At 56.6% G+C, this 27907-nt stretch overlaps 5 protein-coding genes across 5 annotated transcripts; 2 read left to right on the plus strand and 3 right to left on the minus strand.

Moving 5' to 3' along the window:
* Window positions 1–5653: 5653 nt before the first annotated feature.
* On the plus strand, window positions 5654–6352 carry LOC138372639 (collagen alpha-1(I) chain-like). The gene has a single exon (XM_069338136.1). The coding sequence runs from the start codon at window positions 5654–5656 to the stop codon at window positions 6350–6352; it is 699 nt and encodes a 232-aa protein (XP_069194237.1).
* A 3726-nt stretch (window positions 6353–10078) lies between these two features.
* LOC138372640 (uncharacterized) lies at window positions 10079–10783 on the plus strand. Its single transcript, XM_069338137.1, has one exon. It carries the CDS (start codon window positions 10079–10081, stop codon window positions 10781–10783), a length of 705 nt encoding a protein of 234 aa, XP_069194238.1.
* A 3149-nt stretch (window positions 10784–13932) lies between these two features.
* LOC138372641 (sperm mitochondrial-associated cysteine-rich protein-like) lies at window positions 13933–14325 on the minus strand. The gene has a single exon (XM_069338138.1). The coding sequence runs from the start codon at window positions 14323–14325 to the stop codon at window positions 13933–13935; it is 393 nt and encodes a 130-aa protein (XP_069194239.1).
* Window positions 14326–17680: 3355 nt separating this feature from the next.
* LOC138372642 (sperm mitochondrial-associated cysteine-rich protein-like) lies at window positions 17681–18073 on the minus strand. Its single transcript, XM_069338139.1, has one exon. The coding sequence runs from the start codon at window positions 18071–18073 to the stop codon at window positions 17681–17683; it is 393 nt and encodes a 130-aa protein (XP_069194240.1).
* Window positions 18074–21546: 3473 nt separating this feature from the next.
* LOC138372643 (keratin-associated protein 4-5-like) lies at window positions 21547–21933 on the minus strand. Its single transcript, XM_069338140.1, has one exon. It carries the CDS (start codon window positions 21931–21933, stop codon window positions 21547–21549), a length of 387 nt encoding a protein of 128 aa, XP_069194241.1.
* Between the last annotated feature and the right edge of the window lie 5974 nt (window positions 21934–27907).

Genomic DNA, 27907 nt, shown 5'->3' on the forward strand with positions numbered 1-27907 from the left:
AGGCAGTATGTGGGCTCCAGGCAAAATGTGAGCTCCAGGAAGCAAGAGGGCTTCTGGCAGCATGTTGGCTCCAGGCAGCATGTGGGCTCTAGGCAGCATGTAGGCTCGAGGCAGCATGTAGGCTCCAGGTAGCAAGTGGGCTCCAGGCAGCATGTGGGCTCCAGGCTACATTTAGGCTCTAGGAAGCATGTGGGCTCCAAGCAGCACGAGGGTTCCAAGCAGCATGTGGACTCCAGGCAACATGTGGGCTCCAGGCAGCATGTGAACTCCAGGCAACATGTGGGCTCTAGACAGTATGTGGGCTCTGGCAGCATGTCGGCTCTGGCAGAATGTGGGCTCAGCAGCATTTCGGTTCAGCAGCATGTGGGCTTCAGGCACATTGTGGGCTAAAGGCAGAAGAAGGGCTCCAGGCAGCGTGTGGGCTCCAGCTGGCAGCAAGTGGGCTCCACGCAGCATGTGGCCTCCAGGCAGCCTGTGGGGTTCAGGCAGCCTGTGGGGTCCAGGCAGCCTGTGGGTCCAGGCAGCATGTGGGCTCCAAGCAGCACGTTGGTTCCAGGCAGCATGTGGGTTCCTGCCAGCATGTGGGCTCTACGCAGCATGTGGGCTCAAGGCAGCATGTGGGCTTCAGGTAGCATCTGGGGTCAAGGCAGCATGTGGGTTTCAGGCCGCATGTTGGCTCCAGACAGCAAGTGGTCTCCAGACAGCAAGTGGTCTCCAGACAGCAAGTGGTCTCCAGACAGCAAGTGGTCTCCAGACAGCAAGTGGTCTCCAGACAGCAAGTGGTCTCCAGGCAGCAAGTGGTGTCCAGGAAGAATTTTGGGCTCAAGGCAGTATGTGGGCTCCAGGCAGCAGGTGCGCACCATAATATGTGGGTTCTAAGCAGCATGTGGGCTCCAGGCAGCATGTGGCCTCCAGGCAGCATGTGGGCTCCAGGTAGCATGTGAGCTCCAGACAGATATGGGCTCCAGACAAAATGTGAACTCCAGAAATCAAGTGGGTTTCAGGCTGCATGTGGGTTCCAGGCAGCATGTGGACTCCAGGCAACATGTAGGCTCCAGGAAACATGTGAACTTCAGGCAACATGTGGGCTCTAGACAGCATGTGGGCTCTGGCAGCATGTGGGCTCAAGACAGCATGTGGACTCTGGCTGCATATCGGCTCTGGCAGAATGTGGGCTGAGCAGCATGTGGGCTTCAGGCACATTGTGGGCTCCAGGCAGAACGAGGGCTCCAGGTAGCATGTGGGCTTCAGGCACATTGTGGGCTCCAGGCAGAACGAGGGCACCAGGTAGCATGTGGGCTCCAGCTGGTAGCAAGTGGGCTCCAGGCAGCCTGTGGCCTCCAGGCAGCATGTGGGCTCCAAGCAGCACGTGGGTTTCAAGGTGCATGTGGGTTCCAGGCTGCAAGTGTGCTACAGGTAGCATGTGGGCTCCAGGCAGCAAGTTGGCTATAGGCAGCATGTGGGCTCCAGGGAGCAAGTGGGCTCCAGGCAGCATGTGGGCTTCACGCACCATGTGGGCTTTAGGCAGCATAAGGCTCCAGGCAGTATGTAGGGTTCGGTAAGCATGTGGGCTCCAGGAATCATGTGGTCTCCAGGCAGCAAGTTTGCTCTAAGCAGCAAGTAGGCTTCAGGCAGCATGTGGGTTTCAGGTAGCAAGTAGGCTTAAGGCAGCAAGTAGGCTTCAGGCAGCATGTGGGCTGCAGGCAGCATTTTGGCTCCAGGCAGCAAGTAGGCACCAGGCAGCAAGTGGGCTCCGGGTATCAAGTGTGCTCCAGACAGGAAGTAGGCTTCAGGCAGCATGTGGGCTTCAGGCAGCATTTGGGCTCCAGGCTGCATGTGTGCTTCAGGCACATTGTGGGCTCCACGCAGCATGTGGGCTCCACGCCGCATGTGAGCTCCAGGCAGCAAGTGAGCTTCAGGCAACATGTGGACTCCAGGCAGCTTGTGGGCCACAGGCAGAATGTGGGCTCCAAGCAGCAAGTTTGCTTCAGACAGCAAGTGGGCTTCACGCAGCATGTGGGCTTCAGGCAGAATTTGGGCTGCGGGCAGCATGTGGGCTTCAGGCAGAATTTGGGCTGCGGCAGCATGTTGGCTTCAGGCAGCATGTGAGCTCCAGGCAGCATGTGGGGTCCAGGCAGTATGTGGGTTCCAGGCAGCATGTTAGCTCCAGGCAGCAAGTGGTCTCCAGGCAGCATGTAGGCTATAGGTAGCATATGGGCTCCAGGAAGAATTTTGGGCTCCAGGCAGTATGTGGGATGCAAACAGCAGGTGGGCTCCAGAATATGTGGGCTCCAGGCAGCATGTGGTCTCCAGACAGCATGAGGGCTCCAGGTAGCACGTGGGCTCCAGCCCGCATGTGGCGTCCAGAATATGTGGTTTCCAGGCAGCATGTGGGCTTCAGGCAGCATGTGGTCTCCAGGCAGCATGTGGGCTCCAGACAAAATGTGAGCTCCAGAAAGCAAGTGGGTTTCAGGCAGTATGTGGGTTCCTGGCAGCATATGTGGATTCCAGGCAACATGTGGGCTCCAGGCAGCTTGTGGACTCCAGGCAGCATGTGGGCTCTAGACAGTATGTGGGCTCTGGCAGCATGTGGGCTCCAGACAGCATGTGGACTCTAGCAGCATGTTGGCTCCGGCAGCATGTGGGTTCAGGCAGCATGTGGGCTGCATGCCGCATGTAGGCTCCAGGCAGCAAGTGGGCTCCTAGCATCATTTGGGCTCCAGGCAGCATGTGGGTTACAGGCTGCAAGTGTGCTCCAGGCAGCATGTGGGCTCCATGTAGCAAGTGGGTTCCAGGTAGCAAGTGGGCTTCAGGCAGCATATCGGCTCCAGGCAGCATATGGCCTCCAGGCAGCATATGGGCTCCATGGAGCAAGTGAGCTCTAGGCAGCATGTGGGCTTCACGCAGAATGTGGGCTCCAGGCAGCAAGTAGGCACCAGGCAGCAAGTGTGCTCTAGGCAGGAAGTGGGCTTAAGGCAGCATGTGGGCTTCAGGCAGCATTTGGGCTCCCGGTAGCATATGTGGGTTTCAGGCACATTGTGGGCTCCACGCAGCATGTGGGCTCCAGGCAGCAAGAGAGCTTCAGGCAGCATGTGGACTCCAGGCAGCTAGTGGGCTTCAGGCAGAATGTGGGCTCCAATCAGCTAGTTTGCTTCAGGCAGCAAGTGGGCTGCAGGCAGCATGTGGGCTTCAGGCAGAAATTGGGCTGCGGCAGCATGTTTGCTTCAGGCAGCATGTGAGATCCAGGCAGCATGTGAGCTCCAGGCAGCATGTGGGCTCTGGCAGCATGTAAGCTCACGGCAGCATGTGCGTTCTTGCAGCATGTGGGCTCAGCAGAATGTGAGCTCAACAACATGAGGGCTTTGTCAGCATGTGGGCTCAGCTGCATGAGGGCTCCGGGCATCATGTGGGCTCAGCAGCATTTGGGCTCAACAGCAAGTGGACTCCAGGAAACATGTGTGGTTCAGACAGCATATGGGCTCCAGCCAGCATGTTGGCTCCAGGCAGCAAATGGGTTCCAGGCAGCATGTGGGCTCCAGGCAGCATGTGGGCTCCGTGTAGCATGTGGGCTCCAGGCATCTTGTTGGCTTAAGGCAGCAAGTGGGCTCAAGGAAGCATGTGGGCTCCAGGCAGCAAGCGAGCTCAAGACAGCAAGTGAGCTCAAGACAGCATGTCAGCTCTCGCCGCATGTGGGCTCCAGGCCACAAGTGGGCTCCAGAGAGCATGTGGGTTTCGGGCAGCAAGTAGGCTACAGGCTGCAAGGGGGATCCAGAGAGCCTGAGGGCTCAAGGCAGCATGTGGCCTCCAGGCAGCATGTGGGCAGAGGCAGCATGTGGGCTCAGCAGCATGTGAGCTAAGCAGCATTCTGACTCAGCAGCATATGGGCTCAGCAGCAAGTGGGCTAAGCAGAACGTGGGATCAGCATCAAGTGAGCTAGGCATCATGTGGGATCTGGCAGCATATGGGCTCAGCAGGATGTGGTGCTCTGGCAGAATGTGGGCTTCAGACAGCATGTGGGCTCCAGGACGCATTTGGGCTCCAAGCAGCATGTGGGCTTCAGGCAGCTTGCGGGCATAGCACATTGTGGGCTCTGGCAGCGTGTGGGCTCCAGGCAGCATGTGGGCTCAGGCAGCATGTGGGCTCACGGCAGCATGTGGGTTCTTGCAGCATGTGGGCTCAGCAGAATGTGGGCTCAGCAGCATGAGGACTCTGTCAGCATGTGGGCTCAGTAGCATGTGGGCTCAGCTGCATGAAGGCTCCAGGCATCATGTGGGCTCTGGCAGCTTGTGGGCTCAGCAGCATTTGGGCTCAACAGGAAGTGGACTCCAGGAAACATGTGGGCTCCAGGCTGCATTTGGACTCCAGTAAACATGTGGGCTCCAGGCAGCATGTGGGCTCTGGCAGAATGTGGGCTCCAGGCATCAAGTAGAATCTGGCAGCATTTGGGATCAGCAGCATATAGGCTCTGGTAGTATATGGGCTCCAGACAGCATGTGGGCCCTTACACCATGTGGGCTCAGCAGCATGAGGCTCCTGCCTGCATGTGGGCACTGGCAGCATGTGAACTCTGGCAGCATGTGGGCTCAGAAGCATGTGGGGCTCAGCAGCATATATGCTCAGCAGTATGTGAGCTCAACAGAATGAGAGTTCAGCAGCATGAGGCTCTGGCAGCAAGTTGTATCTTGCAGCATTTGGGCTCAGCAGCATGTGGGCTCCAGCCAGCATGTATTCTATGGTAACATGTGGGCTCAGCAGCATGTGGGCTCCAGCAAGCATGTGGGCTCTGGCAACATGTGGGCTCTGCAGCATGTGGGATCAGCCACATGGGGATTCCAGGCAACATGTGGGCTCCAGGACGCATGTGGACTCTGGTAGAATGTTGGCTCAGCAGCATGTGGGCTTCAGGCACATTGTGGGCTCCAGGCAGAATGAGGGCTCCAGGAAGCATGTGGGCTCCAGCTGGCAGCAAGTGGGCTCCAGGCAGCAAGTGGGTTGCAGGCAGCAAGTGGGCTCCAGTCAGAATGTGGCCTCCAGGCAGCATGTAGGGTCCAGGGAGCATGTGGGGTCCAGGCAGCATGTGGGCTCCAAGTAGCATGTGGGCTCCAGCAGCATGTGGACTCCTCGCAGCATGTTAGCTCCAGGCAGTATGTGGGCTCAGAACACTGTGGGCTCTGGCAGCATGTGGGCTCCAGGCAGCATGTGGTCTCTGTCAGCATGTGGGCTCACGGCAGCATGTGCGTTCTTGCAGCATGTGGGCTCAGCAGAATGTTGGCTCAACAGCATGAGGGCATTGTCAGCATGTGGGCTCAGTAGCATTTTGGCTCAGCTGCATGAGGGCTCTGGGCATCATGTGGGCTCAGCAAAATGTGGGCTCAACAGCATGAGGGCATTGTCAGCATATGGGCTCAGTAGCATGTTGGCTCAGCTGCATTAGGGCTCCGGGCATCATGTGGGCTCTGGCAGCTTGTGGGCTCAGCAGCATTTGGGCTCAACAGCAAGTGGACTCCAGGAATCATGTGGGCTCCAGGCAGCATGTGGACTCCAGGAAACATGTGGGCTCCAGGCAGCATGTGGGCTCTGGCAGAATGTGGGCTCCAGGCATCATGTAGAATCTAGCAACATTTGGGCTCAGCAGCATATAGGCTCTGGCAGCATGTGGGCTCTAGCAGCATGTGGGCTCAGCAGCATGAGGCTCCTGCCAGCATGTGGGCACAGACAGCATGTGGGCTCTGGCAGCATGCGGGCTCAGCAGCATATAGGCTCAGCAGCATGTGGGCTCAGCAGAATGAGGGCTCACCAGCATGAGGCTCTGGCAGCATGTTGGATCTGGCAGCATATGGGCTCAGCAGCATGTGGGCTCCCGCCAGCATGTGGGCTCTGGCAAAATGTGGTCTCAGCAGCATGTGGGCTCCAGCCAGCATGTGGGCTCTGGCAACACGTGGGCTCTGCAGCATGTGGGATCCTCCACATGGGAACTCAAGGCAACATGGGGGCTCCAGGAAACATGTGGGCTCCAGGAAACATGTGGGCTCCAAGCAGCAAGTCAGCTGTGGTAGAATGTGGGCTCAGCAGCATGTGGGCTCCAGGCACATTGTGTGCTCCAGGCAGAATGAGGGCTCCAAGCAGCATGTGGGCTCCACCTCGCAGCAAGTGGGCTCCAGGACGCATGTGGCCTCCAGGCAGCATGTGGGGTCCAGGTAGCATGTGGGCTCCAGCCAGCATGTGGGCTCAAGGCAGCAAGTGGGCTCCAGGCAACATATGGTTTCCAGGCAGCATGTTGGTTAAAGCCAGCATGTGGGCTCCAGGCAGCAAGTTGGCTCCAGGCAACATATGGTTTCCAGGCAGCATGTGAACTCCAGGCAGCATGTGGGCTCCAGCTCGCACCAAGTAGGCTTCATGCAAAAAGTGGGCTGCAGGCAGCAAGTGGGCTCCAGTCAGCATGAGGCCTCCAGGCAGCAAGTGGGCTCCAGGAAGCATGTGGACTCCAGGCAGCATGTTGGCTCCAGGCACCTTGTAGGCTTAAGGCAGCAAATGGGCTTACGGAAGTATGTGGGCTCAAGGCAGCAAGTGGGCTCAAGGCAGCCAGTGGCCTCAAGACAGCATGTCGGCTCTGGCAGCATGTGGGCTCCAGGCAGCAAGTGGGCTCATAAGAGCATGTGGGCTCCGGGCAGCATGTAGGCTTCAGGTTGCAAGTGGGCTCCATAGAGCCTGAGGGTTCCAGGCAGCACGTGGCCTCCAGGCAGCATGTGGGCAGAGGCAGCATGTGGGCTAAGAAGCATTCTGGCTCAGCAGCATATGGGCTCAGCAGCATGTGGGCTAAGCCTAATGTGGGATCTGGCAGCATGTGGGCTCAGCAGGAACTGGTGCTCTGGCAGAATGTGCGCTTCAGACAGCATGTGGGCTCCAGGCAGCATTTAGGCTCCAAGCAGCATGTGGGCTCCAGGCAGCATGTGGGCTCTGGCAGCATTTGGGCTCACGACAGCATGTGGGCTCAGCAGAATGTGGGCTCAGCAGCATGAGGGCTCTGTCAGCATGTGGGCTCAGTAGCATTTGGGCTCAGCAGCATGAAGGCTCCGGGCATCATGTGGGCACTGACAGCTTGTGGGCTCAGCAGCATTTGGGCTCAACAGCAAGTGGAGTCCTGGAAACATGTGGGCTCCAGGCAGCATTTGGACTCCAGGAAACATGCGGGCTCCAGGCAGCATGTGGGCTCTGGCAGAATGTGGGCTCCAGGCATGAAGTAGAATCTGGCAGCATTTGGGCTCAGCAGCATATAGTCTCTGGTTGTATATGGACTCCAGACAGCATGTGGGTTACGGCCGCATGTGAGCTCCAGGCAGCATGTGGACTCTGGCAGCATGTGGGCTCTTGCAGCATGTGGGCTCAGCAGCATTTGGTTCCTGCCTGCATGTAGGCACTGGCAGCATGTGGGCCCAGAAGCATGTGGGGCTCAGCAGCATATAGGCTCAGCAGCATGTGGGCTCAGCAGAATGAGGGCTCAGCAGCATGAGGCTCTGGCAGCATGTGGGCTCTGGCAGCATATGCGCTCAGCAACATGTGGGCTCCAGCCAGCATGTAGGCTCTGGCAACATGTGGGCTCAGCAGCATGTGGGCTCCAGCAAGCATGTGGGCGCTGGCAACATGTGGGCTCTGCAGCATGTGGGATCAGCCAAATGGGGATTCCAGGCAACATGTGGGCTCCAGGCTTCATGTGGACTCTGGTAGAATGTTGGCTCAGCAGCATGTGGGCTTCAGGCACATTGTGGGCTCCAGGCAGAATGAGGGCTCCAGGAAGCATGTGAGCTCCAGCTGGCAGCAAGTGGGCTCCAGGCAGCAAGTGGGCTGCAGGCAGCAAGTGGGCTCCATTCAGCATGTGGCTTCCAGGGAGCATGTGGGGCCCAGGCAGCATGTGGGCTCCAGCCAGCATGTGGGCTCCAGGCAGCAAGAGGGCTCCAGGTAATATATGGTTTCCAGGCAGCATGTGGGCTCCAGCCAGCATGTGGGCTCCAGGCAGCAAGTGGGCTCCAGGCAACATATGGTTTCCAGGCAGCATGTGAGTTCCAGGCAGCATGTGGGCTCCAGGTAGCATGTGGGCTCCAGCAGCATGTGAACTCCACGCAGCATGTTGGCTCCAGGCAGTATGTGGGCTCAGCACATTGTGGGCTCTGGCAGCATGTGGGCTCCAGGCAGTATGTGGGCTCTGGCAGCATGTGGGCTCACGGCAGCAAGTAGGTTCTTGCAGCATGTGGGCTCAGCAGAATGTGGGCTCAGTAGCATGTGGGCTCAGCAGCATGAAGGCTCCAGGCATCATGTGGGCTCTGTCAGCTTGTGGGCTCAGCAGCATTTCTGCTCAACAGTAAGTGGACTCCAGGAATCATGTGGGCTCCAGGCAGCATGTGGACTCCAGGAAACATGTGGGCTCTAGGCAGCATGTGGGCTCTGGCAGAATGTAAGCTCCAGGCATCATGTAGAATCTGGCACCATTTGGGCTCACCAGCATATAGGCTCTGGCAGCATGTGGGCTCCAGACAGCATGTGGGCTCTGGCCACATGTGGCCTCTTGCAGCATGTGGGCTCAGCAGCATGAGGCTACTGCCAGCATGTGGGCATTGGCAGCATGTTGGCTCTGGCCGCATGTGGGCTCAGAAGCATGTGGGCTCAGCAGCATATTGGCTCAGCAGCATGTGAGCTCAGCAGAATGAGGGCTCAGCAGCATGAGGCTCTGGCAACAGGTTGGATCTGGCAGCATATGGGCTCAGCAGCATGTAGGCTCCAGCCAGCATGTAGGCTTTGGCAACAGGTGGGCTCAGCAGCATGTGGGCTCCAGGAAGCATGTGGGCTCTGGCAAAATGTGGGGTCTGCAGCACGTAGGATCAGCTATATGGGGATTCCAGGCAACATGTGGGCTCCATGCCGCATGTGGACTCCAGGAAAAATGTAGGCTCCAGGCAGCATTACGGCTCTGGTAGAATGTGGGCTCAGCAGGCTGTGGGCTTCAGGCACATTGTGGGCTTCAGGCAGAATGAGGGCTCCAGGCAGCATGTGGGCTCCAGCTGGCAACAAGTGGGCTCCAGGCAGCAAGTGGGCTGCAGGCAGCAAGTGGGCTCCTGTCAGCATGTGGCCTCCAGACAGCATGTGGGGTCCAGGCAGCATGTGGGCTCCAGCCAGCATGTGCGATCCACGCAGCAAGTGGGCTCCAGGCAACATATGGTTTCCAAGCAGCATTTGGGCTCCAGGCAGCATGTGGGCTCCAGGTAGCATGTGGACTCCAGCAGCATGTGGACTCCAGGCAGCATGTTGGCTCCAGGCAGCACGTAGGCTCCTGGAAGCAGGTGGGCTCCAGGCAACATGAGGGTTCCAGGCAGCACGTAGCCGCCAGACAGCGTGTGGTCTCCAAACAGCATGTGGGCTCCAGGTAGCATGTGTGCTCCAGGCAGCATGTGGGCTCCAGCCAAAATGCTAGCTCCCAGTATCGTGTGGGCTCCAGGCAGTATGTGGGCTCTGGCTGCATGTGGGCTCCAGGCAGCATGAGGACTCTGGCAGCATGTGGGCTCAGCAACATGTGGGCTCAGAAGGATGAGGGCTCTGGAAGCATGTTAGCTCTGGCAGCATGTGGGCTCAGTAGCATGTTGGCTCGGCAGCATGTGGACTCCAGGCAACATGTGGGCTCCAGGCAGCATTTGGACTCCAGGAAACATGTGCGCTCCAGGCAGCATGTAGGCTCTGGCAGAATCTGGCCTCCAGGCATCATGAATCTGGCAGCATCTGGAAGCATGTGACCTCTAGGCAGCATGTGGGCACTGTCATCATGTGTGCTCAGCAGCATATAGACTAACCAGCATGAGAGCTCTGGCAGCAAGTGGGTTCTGGCACCATGTATGCTCAGCAGCATGTGGGCTCAGCAGCATGTGGGCTCCAGGCAGCATGTTTGATCTGGCAGCATGTGGGCTTAGCATCAAGTTGCCTCAGCATCATGTGGACTCCAGGCAACATGTGTGCAACATGCAGCATGTGGACTCCAGGAAACATGTGGGCTCCAGGCAGCATGTGAACTCTGGCAGCATGTAGGCTCTGCAGCATGTGGGCTCTGGCAGCATGTGGGCTCCAGGCAGCATGTGGGCACTGGCAGCATATGGGCTCAGCAGCATATGGGCTCTGGCAGAATGTGGGCTCCAGGCAGCATGTGGGCTCCAGGCAGCATGTGGGCTCCAGGTATCACGTGGGCTCCAGGCAGCAAGTGGGCTCCAGGCACCTTGTGGGTTCCAGGCAGCATGTGGGCTCTAGGGAGCATGTGGGCTCCAGGCAACATGTGGGCTCCAGGCAACAAGTCGGCTCAAAGGATACATCTAAACTCCATGCAGCATGTTGGCTCCAGGCAGCAAGTAGGCACTGGCAGCATTTGGGCTCCGCAGCATGTGGGCTAAGCAGCATGTGGGGTCTGCCAGCATATGGGCTCAGCAGCATGTGGGCTCTGGCAGCATGTGGGCTTCAGGCAGCAAGTGGGCTCCAGGAACCATGTGGGTTCCAGGCAGCAAGTGGGCACTGGCAGAATGTGGGCTCCAGGCAGCATGTGGGTTCCGGACAGCATGTGGGCTCCAGGCAGCATGTTGGCTCCTGGCAGCAAGTGGGCTACAGGCACCTTGTGGGTTCCAGGCAGCATGTGGGCTCTTGGGATCATGTGGTCTCTAGGACACATATGGGCCCCAGGGAGCATGTGGACTCCAGGCAGCATGTGGGCTCCATGCAGCATGTGGGCTCCAGGCAGCATGTGACCTCCTGGTAATATGTGGGCTCTAGGGAACATCTGGACTCCAGGCAGCATGTGGGCTCTAGGGAGCATGTGGGCTCTAGGCACCTTGTGGACTCAAGGCAGCAAGTGGGCTCAAGCCAGCATGTAAGCTCCAAGCAGCAAGTGGGCTCAAGGCAGGAAGTGGGCTCAAGGCAGCATATGTCGCCTCTGACAGCATGTGGGCTCCAGGCAGCAAGTGGGCTCCAGACTGCAAGTGGGCTCCAGAGAGCATGAGGGCTCCATGCAGCCTTTGGCCTCCAGGACGCATTTGGGCAGTTGCAGCATGTGGGCTCAGCGGCATATGGGCTAAGCAGCATGTGGGCTCAGCAGTTTATGGGCTCAGCAGCACGTGGGGCTAAGTAGCATGTGGGCTCAGCAGCTTGTGGGCTAAGCATCATGTGGGCTCTGGCAGCATGTGGGCTCAGGAGCATGTGGATCTCTGGCAGAATGTGGGCTCCAGGCAGCATGTGGGCTCCAAGCAGCATGTGGGCTGTAGGCAGCATGTGGGCTCTGGCAGCATGTGGGCTCCAGGCAGCATGTGGGCTCTGTCAGCATTTGGGTTCACGGCAGCATGTGGGTTCTTGCAGCATGTGGGTTTAACAGCATGTGGGCTCAGCAGCATGAGGGCTCTAGGCAGCATGTGGGCTTTGGCAGCTTGTGGGCTCAGCTGCATTAGGGCTCAGCAGCAAATGGACTCCAGGCAATATGTGGGCTTCAGCCAGCATGTGGACTCCAGGAAACAAGTCGACTCCAGGCATGTAGGCTCTTGCAGAATGTGGGCTCCAGGCATCATGAATCTGGCAGCATTTGGGCTCAGCAGCATATGGGCTCTGGCAGCATGTAGGCTCCAGGCAGCATGTGGGCTCTGGCAGCATGTGGGTTATAGCAGCATGTGGGTTCAGCAGCATGACGCTCCAGCCAGCATATGGGCACTGGCAGCATGTGGGTTCTGGCAGCATGTGGGCTCAGAAGCATGTGGGCTCAGCAGCATGTATGCTCAGCAGCATGTGGTCTCAGCAGAATGAGGGCTCAGCAGCATGAGGCTCTGGCAGCATGTGGGATCTGGCAGCATATGGGCTCAGCAGCATGTGGGACCAACCACATGGGGACTCCAGGCAACATGTGGGCTCTGGCAGCATGTGGGTTATAGCAGCATGTGGGCTCAGCAGCATGTATGCTCAGCAGCATGTGGTCTCAGCAGAATGAGGGCTCAGCAGCATGAGGCTCTGGCAACATGTCAGCTCTGGCAGAATTTGGGCTCAGCAGCATGTGGGCTTCAGGCACATTGTGGGCTCCAGGCAGAATGAAGGTTCCAGAAAGCATGTGGGCTACAGGCAGAAAGTGGGCTGCAGGCAGCAAGTGGGCTCCAGTCAGCATATGGCCTACAGGCAGCATGTGGGGTCCAGGCAGTATGTTAGCTCCATCCAGCATGTGGGCTCCAGGCAGCAAATGGGCTCCAGGCAACATATGGATTCCAGGCAGCATGTGGGCTCCAGCAGCATGTAGACTCCATGTAGCATGTGGGTTCCAGGCAGTATGTGGGCTCCTGGAAGCAGGTGCGCTCCAGGCAACATGTGGGTTCCAGGCAGCACGTCGCCGCCAGGAAGCACGTCGCCGCCAGGCAGCATGTGGCCTCCAAGCAGCATGTGGGCTCCAGGTAGCATGCGTGCTCCAGGCAGCATGTGGGTTCCAGTCAAAATGCTAGCTCCCGGAAGCAATCGGGCTTCAGGCAGCTTGTGGGTTCCAGCCTGCATGTGGACTCCAGGCAACATGTGGGCTCCAGGAAGCATGTGGACACTGGCAGCATGTGGGCTCCAGGCAGCATGTGTGCTCAGCAACATATGGGCTCAGCAGCATGAGGGCTTTGGCAGCATGTTGGCTCTGGCAGCATGTGGGCTCAGCTACATGTGGGCTCAGCAGCATGTGGGCTCCAGGCAGCATGTGGGCTCTGGCAGCATGTGGGCTCAACAGCATGTGGGCTCAACAACAAGTGAACTCAAGGCAGCATGTGGGCTCTGGCAGCATGTGGGCTCAACAGCATGTGGGCTCAACAACAAGTGAACTCAAGGCAACATGTGGGCTCCAGGCAGCATTTGGACTCCAAGAAACATGTGGGCTAAACGCAGCATGTGGGCTCTGGAAGCATGTGGGTTCTAGGCAGCATGTGGACTCTAACAACATGTGGGCTCAGCAGCATGTGGGCTCTTGCAGCACGTTGGCTCAGCAGGATGTGGGCTCCATGCAGCAAGTCTGCTCTGGCAGCATGTGGGCTCCAGACAGCATGTGTGCTCAGCAGCATATTCACTAACCAGCATTTGAGCTCTGGCAGCAAGTTGGCTCTGACACCATGTGGGCTCAGCAGCATGTGGACTCAGCAGCATGTGGACTCCAGGTAGCATGTGGGCACTATCAGCATGTGTGCTCAGCAGCATATGGACTAAGCAGCATGTGGGCTCTGGCAACATGTGGGCTCAGCTGCATGTGGGGCTCAGGCACAATGTGGGCTCCAGGCAGCATGTGGGCTCCAGACAGCATGTGGGCTACAGGCACTATATGGCATTAGGCAGCATGTGGGCTCCAGGCAGAATTTGGGTTCAGCAGCATCTTAGCTATGGCAGCATGTGGGCTCCAGGCAGCAAGTGGGCTCCAGGCAGCATGTGGGCTCCAGGCCGCATGTGGGCTCCAGGCAGCATGTGGCCTCCAGGCTGCAAGTGTTCTCCAGGCAGCATGTGGGCTTCAGGCAGCATTTGGGCTTAAGCCAGAATGTGGGCTTCAGGCAGTATGTACGCTTCAGGCAGCATGTGGGCTTCTAGCAGAATTTGGGCAACAGGCAGCCAGTGGGCTCAAGGCCGCATGTGGGCTCTGTCAGCATGTGTGCTTAGCAGCATAGGGGCTAAGCAGTATGTGGGCTCTGGCAGCATGTGGGCTCAGCAGCATGTTGGGGGTCTGGCAGAATGTCCTCTCCAGGCAGCATGTGAGCTCCAGGCAGCATGTGGGTTCCAGGAAGTATGTGGGCTTAGCAGCATGTGGGCTCTGGCAGTATGTGGGCTCCAGGCAGTAAGTGGGATCTAGGCAGCATATGTGCTCCAGGCAGCAAGTGGGCTCCAGGCAGCAAGTGGGCTCCAGGCAGCATGTGGGCTCCATCAGGAAGTTGGCTCCTGGCAGCATGTGGTCTCCAGGCAGAATGTGGGGTCTAGGCAGCATGTGGGCTCCATGCAACAAGTGGGCTCCAGGTAGCATGTGGGCTCCAGGCAATATGTGCGCTCTAGACACCTTGTGGGCTCAAGGCAGCAAGTAGGCTTCAGGCAGCAAGGGAGCTCCAGGCAACATGTGGGCTCCCGGTAGCAAGTGGGCTCCAGGCACCTTGTTGGGTCATGGCAGCATGTAGGCTCCAGACAGCATTGGGGCTCAGCAGCATGTAGGCTCCAGACAGCATTGGGGCTCAGCAGCATGAGGGCTCTGGTAGGATGTAGGCTATGGCAGCATATGGGCTCAGTAGCATGTGTGCTCAGCAGCATGTGGGCTTCAGGCAGCATGTGGGCTTCTAGCAGAATTTGGGCAACAGGCAACCAGTGGGCTCAAGGCCGCATGTGGGCTCTGTCAGCATGTCTGCTTAGCAGCATAGGGGCTAAGCAGTATGTGGGCTCTGGCAGCATGTGGGCTCAGCAGCATGTTGGGGGTCTGGCAGAATGTCGGCTCCAGGCAGCATGTGAGCTCCAAGCAGCATGTGGGTTCCAGGAAGTATGTGGGCTTAGCAGCATGTGGGCTCTGGCAGTATGTGGGCTCCAGGCAGTAAGTGGGATCTAGGCAGCATGTGTGCTCCAGGCAGCAAGTGGGCTCCAGGCAGCAAGTGGGCTCCAGGCAGCATGTGGGCTCCATCAGGAAGTTGGCTCCTGGCAGCATGTGGTCCCCAGGCAGAATGTGGGGTCTAGGCAGCATGTGGGCTCCATGCAACAAGTGGGCTCCAGGTAGCATGTGGGCTCCAGGCAATATGTGCGCTCTAGACACCTTGTGGGCTCAAGGCAGCAAGTAGGCTTCGGGCAGCAAGGGAGCTCCAGGCAACATGTGGGCTCCCGGTAGCAAGTGGGCTCCAGGCACCTTGTTGGGTCATGGCAGCATGTAGGCTCCAGACAGCATTGGGGCTCAGCAGCATGAGGGCTCTGGTAGGATGTAGGCTATGGCAGCATATGGGCTCAGTAGCATGTGTGCTCAGCAGCATGTGGGCTTCAGGCAGCATGTGGGCTTCTAGCAGAATTTGGGCAACAGGCAGCCAGTGGGCTCAAGGCCGCATGTGGGCTCTGTCAGCATGTCTGCTTAGCAGCATAGGGGCTAAGCAATATGTGGGCTCTGGCAGCATGTAGGCTCAGCAGCATGTTGGGGGTCTGGCAGAATGTCGGTTCCAGGCAGCATGTGAGCTCCAGGCAGCATGTGGGTTCCAGGAAGTATGTGGGCTTAGCAGCATGTGGGCTCTGGCAGTATGTGGGCTCCAGGCAGTAAGTGGGATCTAGGCAGCATGTGTGCTCCAGGCAGCAAGTGGGCTCCAGGCAGCAAGTGGGCTCCAGGCAGCATGTGGGCTCCATCAGGAAGTTGGCTCCTGGCAGCATGTGGTCTCCAGGCAGAATGTGGGGTCTAGGCAGCATGTGGGCTCCATGCAACAAGTGGGCTCCAGGTAGCATGTGGGCTCCAGGCAATATGTGCGCTCTAGACACCTTGTGGGCTCAAGGCAGCAAGTAGGCTTCAGGCAGCAAGGGAGCTCCAGGCAACATGTGGGCTCCCGGTAGCAAGTGGGCTCCAGGCACCTTGTTGGGTCATGGCAGCATGTAGGCTCCAGACAGCATTGGGGCTCAGCAGCATGAGGGCTCTGGTAGGATGTAGGCTATGGCAGCATATGGGCTCAGTATCATGTGTGCTCAGCAGCATGTGGGCTTCAGGCAGCATGTGGGCTTCTAGCAGAATTTGGGCAACAGGCAGCCAGTGGGCTCAAGGCCGCATGTGGGCTCTGTCAGCATGTCTGCTTAGCAGCATAGGGGCTAAGCAGTATGTGGGCTCTGGCAGCATGTGGGTTCAGCAGCATGTTGGGGGTCTGGCAGAATGTCGGCTCCAGGCAACATGTGAGCTCCAGGCAGCATGTGGGTTCCAGGAAGTATGTGGGCTTAGCAGCATGTGGGCTCTGGCAGTATGTGGGCTCCAGGCAGTAAGTGGGATCTAGGCAGCATGTGTGCTCCAGGCAGCAAGTGGGCTCCAGGCAGCAAGTGGGCTCCAGGCAGCATGTGGGCTCCATCAGGAAGTGGGCTCCTGGCAGCATGTGGTCTCCAGGCAGAATGTGGGGTCTTGGCAGCATGTGGGCTCCATGCAACAAGTGGGCTCCAGGTAGCATGTGGGCTCCAGGCAATATGTGCGCTCTAGACACCTTGTGGGCTCAAGGCAGCAAGTAGGCTTCAGGCAGCAAGGGAGCTCCAGGCAACATGTGGGCTCCCGGTAGCAAGTGGGCTCCCGGTAGCAAGTGGGCTCCAGGCACCTTGTTGGGTCATGGCAGCATGTTGGCTCCAGGCAGCTTGTGGGCTCTAGGAAGCATGTTGTCTCCATGCAACATGTTTGTTCTAGGCAGGATGTGGACTCCAGGCAACTTGAAGGCTCCAGACAGCATTGGGGCTCAGCAGCATGAGGGCTCTGGTGGGATGTAGGCTATGGCAGCATATGGGCTCAGTAGCATGTGTGCTCAGCAGCATGTGGGCTCCAGGCAGCATGTGGGCTCTGGCATCATGTGGGCTCAGCAGCATGTGGGTTCAGCAGCATGTGGACGCCAGGCAACATTTGGGCACCAGGTAGCATTTGGACTCCAGGTAACATGTTGGCTCCAGGCAGCATGTGGACTCTGGAAGCATGTGGGCTCTGCAGCATGTGGGCTCTGCAGCATGTGGGTTCTGCAGCATGTGGGCTCTTGCAGCATGTTGGCTCAGCAGGATGTGGACTCCAGGCAGCATGGGTGCACTGGCAACATGTTGAGTACAGGCAGCATGTAAGCACTGTCAGCATATAGACTAACCAGGATGAGAGCTCTGGCAGCAAGTTGGCTCTTTCACCATGTGGGCTCAGCAACATGTGGGCTCAGCATCATGTGGACTCTAGAAAACATGTTGGCTCCAGGCAGCATGTGGACTCTGGCAGCATGTGGTCTCAGCAGCATGTGGGCTCTGCAGCATGTGGGCTCTTGCATCATGTTGGCTCAGCAGCATCTAGGCTCCAGGCAGCATGTTGGCACTGGCAGCATATGGGCTCAGCAGTAGGGGGGCTCCAGGTAGCATGTGAGCACTATCAGCATGTGTGCTCAGCAGCACATGGACTAAGCAGCTTTTGGGCTCTGGCAACATGTGGGCTCAGCAGCATGTGGGGCTCAGGCAGAATGTCGGCTCTTGGTAGCATGTGGGCTCCAGGCAGCATGTGGCCTCCAGGCTGCAAGTGTTCTCCAGGCAGCATGTGGGCTTCAGGCAGCATTTGGGCTTAAGCCAGAATGTGGGCTTCAGGCAGTATGTACGCTTCAGGCAGCATGTGGGCTTCTAGCAGAATTTGGGCAACAGGCAGCCAGTGGGCTCAAGGCCGCATGTGGGCTCTGTCAGCATGTGTGCTTAGCAGCATAGGGGCTAAGCAGTATGTGGGCTCTGGCAGCATGTGGGCTCAGCAGCATGTTGGGGGTCTGGCAGAATGTCCTCTCCAGGCAGCATGTGAGCTCCAGGCAGCATGTGGGTTCCAGGAAGTATGTGGGCTTAGCAGCATGTGGGCTCTGGCAGTATGTGGGCTCCAGGCAGTAAGTGGGATCTAGGCAGCATATGTGCTCCAGGCAGCAAGTGGGCTCCAGGCAGCAAGTGGGCTCCAGGCAGCATGTGGGCTCCATCAGGAAGTTGGCTCCTGGCAGCATGTGGTCTCCAGGCAGAATGTGGGGTCTAGGCAGCATGTGGGCTCCATGCAACAAGTGGGCTCCAGGTAGCATGTGGGCTCCAGGCAATATGTGCGCTCTAGACACCTTGTGGGCTCAAGGCAGCAAGTAGGCTTCAGGCAGCAAGGGAGCTCCAGGCAACATGTGGGCTCCCGGTAGCAAGTGGGCTCCAGGCACCTTGTTGGGTCATGGCAGCATGTAGGCTCCAGACAGCATTGGGGCTCAGCAGCATGTAGGCTCCAGACAGCATTGGGGCTCAGCAGCATGAGGGCTCTGGTAGGATGTAGGCTATGGCAGCATATGGGCTCAGTAGCATGTGTGCTCAGCAGCATGTGGGCTTCAGGCAGCATGTGGGCTTCTAGCAGAATTTGGGCAACAGGCAACCAGTGGGCTCAAGGCCGCATGTGGGCTCTGTCAGCATGTCTGCTTAGCAGCATAGGGGCTAAGCAGTATGTGGGCTCTGGCAGCATGTGGGCTCAGCAGCATGTTGGGGGTCTGGCAGAATGTCGGCTCCAGGCAGCATGTGAGCTCCAGGCAGCATGTGGGTTCCAGGAAGTATGTGGGCTTAGCAGCATGTGGGCTCTGGCAGTATGTGGGCTCCAGGCAGTAAGTGGGATCTAGGCAGCATGTGTGCTCCAGGCAGCAAGTGGGCTCCAGGCAGCAAGTGGGCTCCAGGCAGCATGTGGGCTCCATCAGGAAGTTGGCTCCTGGCAGCATGTGGTCCCCAGGCAGAATGTGGGGTCTAGGCAGCATGTGGGCTCCATGCAACAAGTGGGCTCCAGGTAGCATGTGGGCTCCAGGCAATATGTGCGCTCTAGACACCTTGTGGGCTCAAGGCAGCAAGTAGGCTTCGGGCAGCAAGGGAGCTCCAGGCAACATGTGGGCTCCCGGTAGCAAGTGGGCTCCAGGCACCTTGTTGGGTCATGACAGCATGTAGGCTCCAGACAGCATTGGGGCTCAGCAGCATGAGGGCTCTGGTAGGATGTAGGCTATGGCAGCATATGGGCTCAGTAGCATGTGTGCTCAGCAGCATGTGGGCTTCAGGCAGCATGTGGGCTTCTAGCAGAATTTGGGCAACAGGCAGCCAGTGGGCTCAAGGCCGCATGTGGGCTCTGTCAGCATGTCTGCTTAGCAGCATAGGGGCTAAGCAATATGTGGGCTCTGGCAGCATGTAGGCTCAGCAGCATGTTGGGGGTCTGGCAGAATGTCGGTTCCAGGCAGCATGTGAGCTCCAGGCAGCATGTGGGTTCCAGGAAGTATGTGGGCTTAGCAGCATGTGGGCTCTGGCAGTATGTGGGCTCCAGGCAGTAAGTGGGATCTAGGCAGCATGTGTGCTCCAGGCAGCAAGTGGGCTCCAGGCAGCAAGTGGGCTCCAGGCAGCATGTGGGCTCCATCAGGAAGTTGGCTCCTGGCAGCATGTGGTCTCCAGGCAGAATGTGGGGTCTAGGCAGCATGTGGGCTCCATGCAACAAGTGGGCTCCAGGTAGCATGTGGGCTCCAGGCAATATGTGCGCTCTAGACACCTTGTGGGCTCAAGGCAGCAAGTAGGCTTCAGGCAGCAAGGGAGCTCCAGGCAACATGTGGGCTCCCGGTAGCAAGTGGGCTCCAGGCACCTTGTTGGGTCATGGCAGCATGTAGGCTCCAGACAGCATTGGGGCTCAGCAGCATGAGGGCTCTGGTAGGATGTAGGCTATGGCAGCATATGGGCTCAGTATCATGTGTGCTCAGCAGCATGTGGGCTTCAGGCAGCATGTGGGCTTCTAGCAGAATTTGGGCAACAGGCAGCCAGTGGGCTCAAGGCCGCATGTGGGCTCTGTCAGCATGTCTGCTTAGCAGCATAGGGGCTAAGCAGTATGTGGGCTCTGGCAGCATGTGGGTTCAGCAGCATGTTGGGGGTCTGGCAGAATGTCGGCTCCAGGCAACATGTGAGCTCCAGGCAGCATGTGGGTTCCAGGAAGTATGTGGGCTTAGCAGCATGTGGGCTCTGGCAGTATGTGGGCTCCAGGCAGTAAGTGGGATCTAGGCAGCATGTGTGCTCCAGGCAGCAAGTGGGCTCCAGGCAGCAAGTGGGCTCCAGGCAGCATGTGGGCTCCATCAGGAAGTGGGCTCCTGGCAGCATGTGGTCTCCAGGCAGAATGTGGGGTCTTGGCAGCATGTGGGCTCCATGCAACAAGTGGGCTCCAGGTAGCATGTGGGCTCCAGGCAATATGTGCGCTCTAGACACCTTGTGGGCTCAAGGCAGCAAGTAGGCTTCAGGCAGCAAGGGAGCTCCAGGCAACATGTGGGCTCCCGGTAGCAAGTGGGCTCCAGGCACCTTGTTGGGTCATGGCAGCATGTTGGCTCCAGGCAGCTTGTGGGCTCTAGGAAGCATGTTGTCTCCATGCAACATGTTTGTTCTAGGCAGGATGTGGACTCCAGGCAACTTGAAGGCTCCAGACAGCATTGGGGCTCAGCAGCATGAGGGCTCTGGTGGGATGTAGGCTATGGCAGCATATGGGCTCAGTAGCATGTGTGCTCAGCAGCATGTGGGCTCCAGGCAGCATGTGGGCTCTGGCATCATGTGGGCTCAGCAGCATGTGGGTTCAGCAGCATGTGGACGCCAGGCAACATTTGGGCACCAGGTAGCATTTGGACTCCAGGTAACATGTTGGCTCCAGGCAGCATGTGGACTCTGGAAGCATGTGGGCTCTGCAGCATGTGGGCTCTGCAGCATGTGGGTTCTGCAGCATGTGGGCTCTTGCAGCATGTTGGCTCAGCAGGATGTGGACTCCAGGCAGCATGGGTGCACTGGCAACATGTTGAGTACAGGCAGCATGTAAGCACTGTCAGCATATAGACTAACCAGGATGAGAGCTCTGGCAGCAAGTTGGCTCTTTCACCATGTGGGCTCAGCAACATGTGGGCTCAGCATCATGTGGACTCTAGAAAACATGTTGGCTCCAGGCAGCATGTGGACTCTGGCAGCATGTGGTCTCAGCAGCATGTGGGCTCTGCAGCATGTGGGCTCTTGCATCATGTTGGCTCAGCAGCATCTAGGCTCCAGGCAGCATGTTGGCACTGGCAGCATATGGGCTCAGCAGTAGGGGGGCTCCAGGTAGCATGTGAGCACTATCAGCATGTGTGCTCAGCAGCACATGGACTAAGCAGCTTTTGGGCTCTGGCAACATGTGGGCTCAGCAGCATGTGGGGCTCAGGCAGAATGTCGGCTCTTGGTAGCATGTGGGCTTCAGGCGGTATGTGGGCTCCAGGCAGAATGTGGGCTCAGCAGCATGTGAGCTCTGGCAGCATGTGGGCTCCAGGTAGCAAGTGGGCTCCAGGCAACATGTGGGCTCCAGGCAGCATGTGGGCTACAGGCACTATATGGCATCAGGACGCATGTGGGCTCCAGGCAGCTTTTGGGCTCCAGGTAGCATGTGGGCTCCAGGCAGCTTTTGGGCTCCAGGTAGCATGTGGGCTCAAGGCAGTTTTTGGGCTCCAGGCAGCATGTGGGCTCCAGGCAGCATGTGTGCTCCAGGCAGCAAGTGGCCTCTTGGCAGCATGTGGGCTTCAAGCAACATGTGGGCTTCAGGCAACGTGTAGGCTTCAGGCAGCATGTGAACTTCTGGCTGCATTTGGGCTCCAGGCAGCATGTGGGCTCTAGGCAGCATGTGGGCTCTAGGCACCAAGTGGGCTCTAGGCAGCATGTAGGCTCAAGGCAGCATGTAGGCTCTAAGCAGCATTTGGGCTCTAGGCAGCATGTGAGCTCTAGGCAGCAAGTGGGCTCCATGCAGCATGTGGGCTCTAGGCAACAAATGGGCTCTAGGCAGCATGTGGGCTCTCGGAATCATGTGGGCTCTAGGCAGCATGTGGGCTCCAGGCAGCAAGTGGGCTCCAGGCAGCATGTGGGCTCTAGCCAGCATGTGGGCTCCAGGCACATTGTGGACTCCAGGCAGCATGTGGGCTCTCGGCAGCATGTGGACTCCAGGCAGCATGTGGGCTCCAGGCAGCTTGTAGGAGGTTCAGGCAGCATGTGGGCTTCAGTCAGCATGTGGGCTCCAGACAGCATGTTGGGGTCCAAGCAGCATGTGGGTTCCATGCAGCATGTGGGGTCCAGGTAGCATGTGGGCTCTAGGCTGCAAGTGGGCTCCAGGCAGCATGTGGGCTCCAGGCAGCATATGGGATCTCGGCAGCATGTGAACTCCAGGCAGCATGTGGGAGGATCAGGCAGCATGTGGGCTTCAGTCAGCATGTGGGCTCCAGGCAGCATGTTGGGGTCCAGGCAGCATGTGGGTTCCAGGCAGCATGCGGGGGCCAGGTAGCATGTGGGCTCCAGGCAGCAAGTGGGCTCCAGGCAGCATGTGGGCTCCAGGTAGCATGTGGGCTCCAGGCAGCATGTGGGCTCCAGGCAGCATGTGGGCTCCAGGCAGCATGTGGGCTCCAGGCAACATGTGGGCTTCCGACAGCATTTGGGTTCCAGGTAGCATGTAAGCTCCAGGCAGCATTTGGGCTCCAGGCAGCATGTGGGCTCCAGGCAACATTTGGGGTCCAGTTAACATGTGGGCTCCAGGCAGCATGTGGGCTTCAGGCAGCATGTGGGCTTCAGGCACATTGTGGACTCCAGGCAGCATGTGGGCTCCAGGCATCATGTGGTCTCCTGGCAGCAAGTGGGTTCCATTCAGCAAGTGGGCTCCAGGCAGCAAGTGGGCTCTAGGCAGCATGTGGCCTCCAGACAGCGTGTGGGCTCTCGGCAGTATGTGGACTCAAGGCAGCATGTGGGCTCCAGGCAGCATGTGGGAGGTTCAGGCAGCGTGTGGGCTTCAGTCATCATGTGGGCTCCAGACAGCATGTTGGGGTCCAGGCAGAATCTGGGTTCGAGGCAGCATGTGGGGTCCAGGTAGCATGTGGGCTCCAGGCAGCATATGGGATTTCGGCAGCATGTGGACTCCAGGCAGCATGTGGGCTCCAGGCAGCATGTGGGAGGATCAGGCAGCATGTGGGCTTCAGTCAGCATGTGGGCTCCAGGAAGCATGTTGGGGTAAAGACAGAATGTGGGTTCCAGGCAGCATGCGGGGGCCAGGTAGCATGTGGGCTCCAGGCTGCAAGTGGGCTCCAGGCAGCATGTGGGCTCCAGGTAGCATGTGGGCTCCAGGTAACATGTGGGCTCCAGGCAGCATGATGGCTCCAGGCAGCATATGGGCTAAAGGCAGCATGTGGGCTCCAGACAACATGTGGGCTTCTGACAGCATGTGGGTTCCAGGTAGCATGTAAGATCCAGGCAGCATTTGGGCTCCAGGCAGCATGTGGGCTCCAGGCATCATTTGGGGTCCAGGTAGCATGTGGGGTCCAGGCAGCATGTGGGCTCCAGCCAGCATGTGGGCTCCAGGCAGCATGTAGGCTCCAGGCAGCATATGGGATCCATGCAGCATGTGGGGGGCCAGGCGACATGTGGGCTAGATGCAGCATGTGGGGTCATGTAGCATGTGGGCTCGAGGCAACATGTGGGCTCCAGGCAGCATGTGGAATCCAGGCAGTATGTGAGGGCCAGGAAATATGTGGACTCCAGGCAACATGTGGGGTCCAGGTAGCATGTGGGCTCCAGGCAACATGTGTGCTCCAGGCAGCATGTGGGCTCCAGCCAGCATGTGGGCTCCAGGCAGTATGTGGGATCCAGGCAGCATGTAAGGGACCAGGCAACATGTGGGCTCTAGGCAGCATGTGGGCTCCAGGGAACATGCGGGCTCCAGGCAGCATGTGGGGTCCAGGTAGCATGTGGGCTCCAGGCAACATGTGTGGTCCAGGCAGCATGTGGGCTGCAGCCAGCATGTGGGCTCCAGGCAGCATGTGGGATCCAGGCAACATGTGAGGGGTCAGGCAACATGTGGGCTCCAGGCAGCATATGGGCTCCAGGGAACATGTGGGTTACAGGCAACATGTCGGTTCCAGGCAGCATGTGGGCTCCAGGCAGCATGTGGGCTCCAGGCAGCATGTGGGCTCCAGGCAGCATTTGGGCTCCAGGCACTATGTGGGTTCTAGGCAGCATTTGGGCTGCAAGGAGCAATTGGGTGCATGGCAGCATGTGGACTCCATGGAGAGCGATAAACTTTCTCATTAGGCCAGACTGGGGGAGCTTGCCGGGGTGCCGATCGCGTCAACGATCTCGAACTGCAATTTTCTGGTAATTTCACTATTTATTATCATTACTATGGCTACCTCTTCGAAGGCACTCTACTCCTGCTCTAATTACTCCTATAATCACCTCCTTACTACTATTATTGCTATTACTGGGAAGGGCTGGGGCCGCTCAGGAGGGAACTCATTATCCTCTGGGGATATCCAACGATGCTACACGGAAATCATCCAGTGTGGAGGAAATTCCCACAAGAAATGCCAATGTTAACTTGTACACGAGGACAATCCTTAAATAACATCTTGGTAAATGAAACATTTCCCTAACAAACTCATACATAGTATTGTCAAGGAGTATATATATAACAACCACAACCAGTTAAGTATGGAGTGAACAATAAACTACCACTCAAAGGATGAGTATGGGGTGCATAATAAACTACTACTCAAAGGATGAGTATGTGGCACATTAAACTACCACTCGCATGATGAGTATGGGGCACAAAATGATGAAGCTCAAAAGATGAGTATGGGGTGCACCTTAAGTTACCGCTCATGTGAGGAGTATTGAGCACAATAAACTACCTCTCTCAGGATGAGTATGGAGTGCACAATAAACTACCACTCATATTCTGAGTATGGGATGCACAATACACTACTGCTCACAGGATGAGCATGGGGTGCACAACAAGCTACCGTTCACCAGATGAGTATAGGGTGCACAATAAACTTCCGCTCATAGGATGAGTATGGGGTGCACAATAAACTACCGCTCACAGGATGAGTATGGGGTGCACAATACACTGCTGCTTACAGGATGAGTACGGGGTGCACAATAAACTACCGCTCACAGGATGAGTATTGGGAGTACAATACACTACCGCTCACAGTATGAGTATGGGGTTCACAATACACTACCGCTCACAGGATGAGTATGGGGTGCACCATAAACTACTGTTCACGTTCACAGGATGAGTATGGGGGTGAACAATAAACTACATTTCACAGGATGAGTATGGGGTGCACAGTAAACTAGCGCTCACAGGATAAGTATGGGGTGCACAATAAACAAGCGCTCAGAGAATGAGTATAAGGTGCACAATAAACTATCCCTCACATGATGCGTATAGGGTGCACAATAAACTACCCCTCACAGGATGAGTATATGGGTTGCGCAATAAACTACCCCTCACAGGATGAGTATAGGGGTGTACAATAAACTTCCGTTCACAGGACGAGTAAAGGGTGCACAATATGCTACCCCCTCACAGGATGAGTATGGGGTGCACAATAAACTACTGTTCACAGGATGAGTATGTGGCACACTATCCTACTGTTCACAGGATGAGTATAGGGTGCACAATAAACTACAGTTCACAGGATGAATATGGGGTGCACAATAAACTACATTACACAGGATGAGTATGGGGTGCACAAAAAACTATCACTCACAGGATGAGTATCGGTTGAACAATAAACTATCCCTCACAGGATGAGTACTGGGTGGACAATAAACTATCGCTCACAGGATGAGTATGGGGTGCACAATAGACTACCGCCCACAGTATGAGTATGGGGTGTCCAATAAACTACCGCTCACAGGATAAGTATGAGGTGCACAATAAACAACAGTTCACAATATGAGTATGGGTTGCACAATAAACTACATTTCGTAGGATTAGTATGGGGTGCACAACAAACGACTGTTCATAGGATGAGCATGTGGGCTCCAGGCATCATGTGGGTTCCAGGCAGCATGTGGGGTCCAGGTAGCATGTGGGCTTCACGCAGCAAGTGGGCTCCAGACAGCATGTGGGGTCAGGTAGCATGTGGGCTCCAGGCAACATGTGTGCTCCAGGCAGCATGTGGGATCCAGGCAGCTTGTGGGGGCCAGGCAACATGTGGGCTCCAGGCAGCATGTGGGGTCCAGGTAGCATGTGGGCTTCAGGCAACATGTGTGGTCTAGGCAGCATGTGGGCTCCAGCCAGCATGTGGGCTCCAGGCAGCATGTGGGATCCAGGCAACATGTGAGGGGCCAGGCAACATGTGGGCTCCAGGCAGCATATGGGCTCCAGGGAACATGTGGGTTACAGGCAACATGTCGGTTCCAGGCAGCATGTGGGCTCCAGGCAGCATGTGGGCTCCAGGCAGCATTTGGGCTCCAGGCACTATGTGGGTTCTAGGCAGCATTTGGGCTGCAAGGAGCAATTGGGTGCATGGCAGCATGTGGACTCCATGGAGAGCGATAAACTTTCTCATTAGGCCAGACTGGGGGAGCTTGCCGGGGTGCCGATCGCGTCAACGATCTCGAACTGCAATTTTCTGGTAATTTCACTATTTATTATCATTACTATGGCTACCTCTTCGAAGGCACTCTACTCCTGCTCTAATTACTCCTATAATCACCTCCTTACTACTATTATTGCTATTACTGGGAAGGGCTGGGGCCGCTCAGGAGGGAACTCATTATCCTCTGGGGATATCCAACGATGCTACACGGAAATCATCCAGTGTGGAGGAAATTCCCACAAGAAATGCCAATGTTAACTTGTACACGAGGACAATCCTTAAATAACATCTTGGTAAATGAAACATTTCCCTAACAAACTCATACATAGTAATGTCAAGGAGTATATATATAACAACCACATCCAGTTAAGTATGGAGTGAACAATAAACTACCACTCAAAGGATGAGTATGGGGTGCATAATAAACTACTACTCAAAGGATGAGTATGTGGCACATTAAACTACCACTCGCATGATGAGTATGGGGCACAATATGATGAAGCTCAAAAGATGAGTATGGGGTGCACCTTAAGTTACCGCTCATGTGAGGAGTATTGAGCACAATAAACTACCTCTCTCTGAATGAGTATGGAGTGCACAATAAACTACCACTCATATTACGAGCATGGGATGCACAAAACACTACTGCTCACAGGATAAGCATGGGGTGCACAATAAACTACCGTTCACTGGATGAGTATGGGTTGCACAATAAACTGCCGTTCACAGGATGAGTAAAGGGTGCAGAATCAACTACCGCTCACAGGATGAGTATGGGGTGCACAATAAGCTACCCCTCACAGGATGAGTGTGGGGTGCACAATAAACTACTATTCACAGGATGAGTATGGGTGCACAATATACAATAGTTCACAGGATGAATATGGGGTGCACAATAAACTATCGCTCACAGGATGAGTACGGGGTGTACAATTAACTATCGCTCACAGGATGAATATTAGGTGCACAATAAACTACCTCACAGGATGAGTATGGGGTGCACAAAACATTACTGCTCACAGAATGAGTATGTGGTGCACAATAAGCTACCGCTCACAGGATGAGTTTGGGGTGCACAATAAACAACAGTTCACAGGATGAGTATGGGGTGCACAATAAACTATATTTCGCAGGATTAGTATGGGGTGCACAATAAACGACTGTTCATAGGATGAGTGTGTGGTGCACAATAAACTACCCCCTCACAGGGTGAGTATGGGGTGCACAATAAACTACTGTTCACAGGATGAGTATGTGGTGCACCATAAACTACCACTCACAAGATGAGTGTGTGGTGCACAATAAACTACTCCTCACAGGATGAGTATGGAGTGCACAAAAAACTACCACTCACAAGATGAGTATGGGGTGCACAATAAACTACCCCCTCACAGGATGAATATGGGGTGCACAATAAACTACCCCCTCACAGGATGAATATGGGGTGCACAATAAACTACCGCTTGCAGGATGAGTATGGGGTGCACAATAAACTAGCGTATATACGCTGTGTAATGGAATCAATTCTTGTTTGATAAGCAGCACTTGCAAGTGAGGCCATAGAGGACTAGGGTGTGTGGGAATGTTTGAAGCACAAGCGAGGCTGGAGCTGAGGCTGTTTTAACCTCCGGGGGCGAGGTGAGTCGAGGCCAGGAACACCAGCTGGTCCACCACCAAGCACAACATCGACCAACAACTCGATAACAGGGTGTTCTTTTCTACTAAGAATTGTGCCGCATTCAAGTTGACTACTAAACAAACATTTTAAAACAAAAAATTGTGGAGGTCCG

The sequence above is a fragment of the Procambarus clarkii genome, chromosome 39, assembly GCF_040958095.1.
Source record: "Procambarus clarkii isolate CNS0578487 chromosome 39, FALCON_Pclarkii_2.0, whole genome shotgun sequence".
Lineage (NCBI taxonomy): Eukaryota > Metazoa > Arthropoda > Malacostraca > Decapoda > Cambaridae > Procambarus > Procambarus clarkii.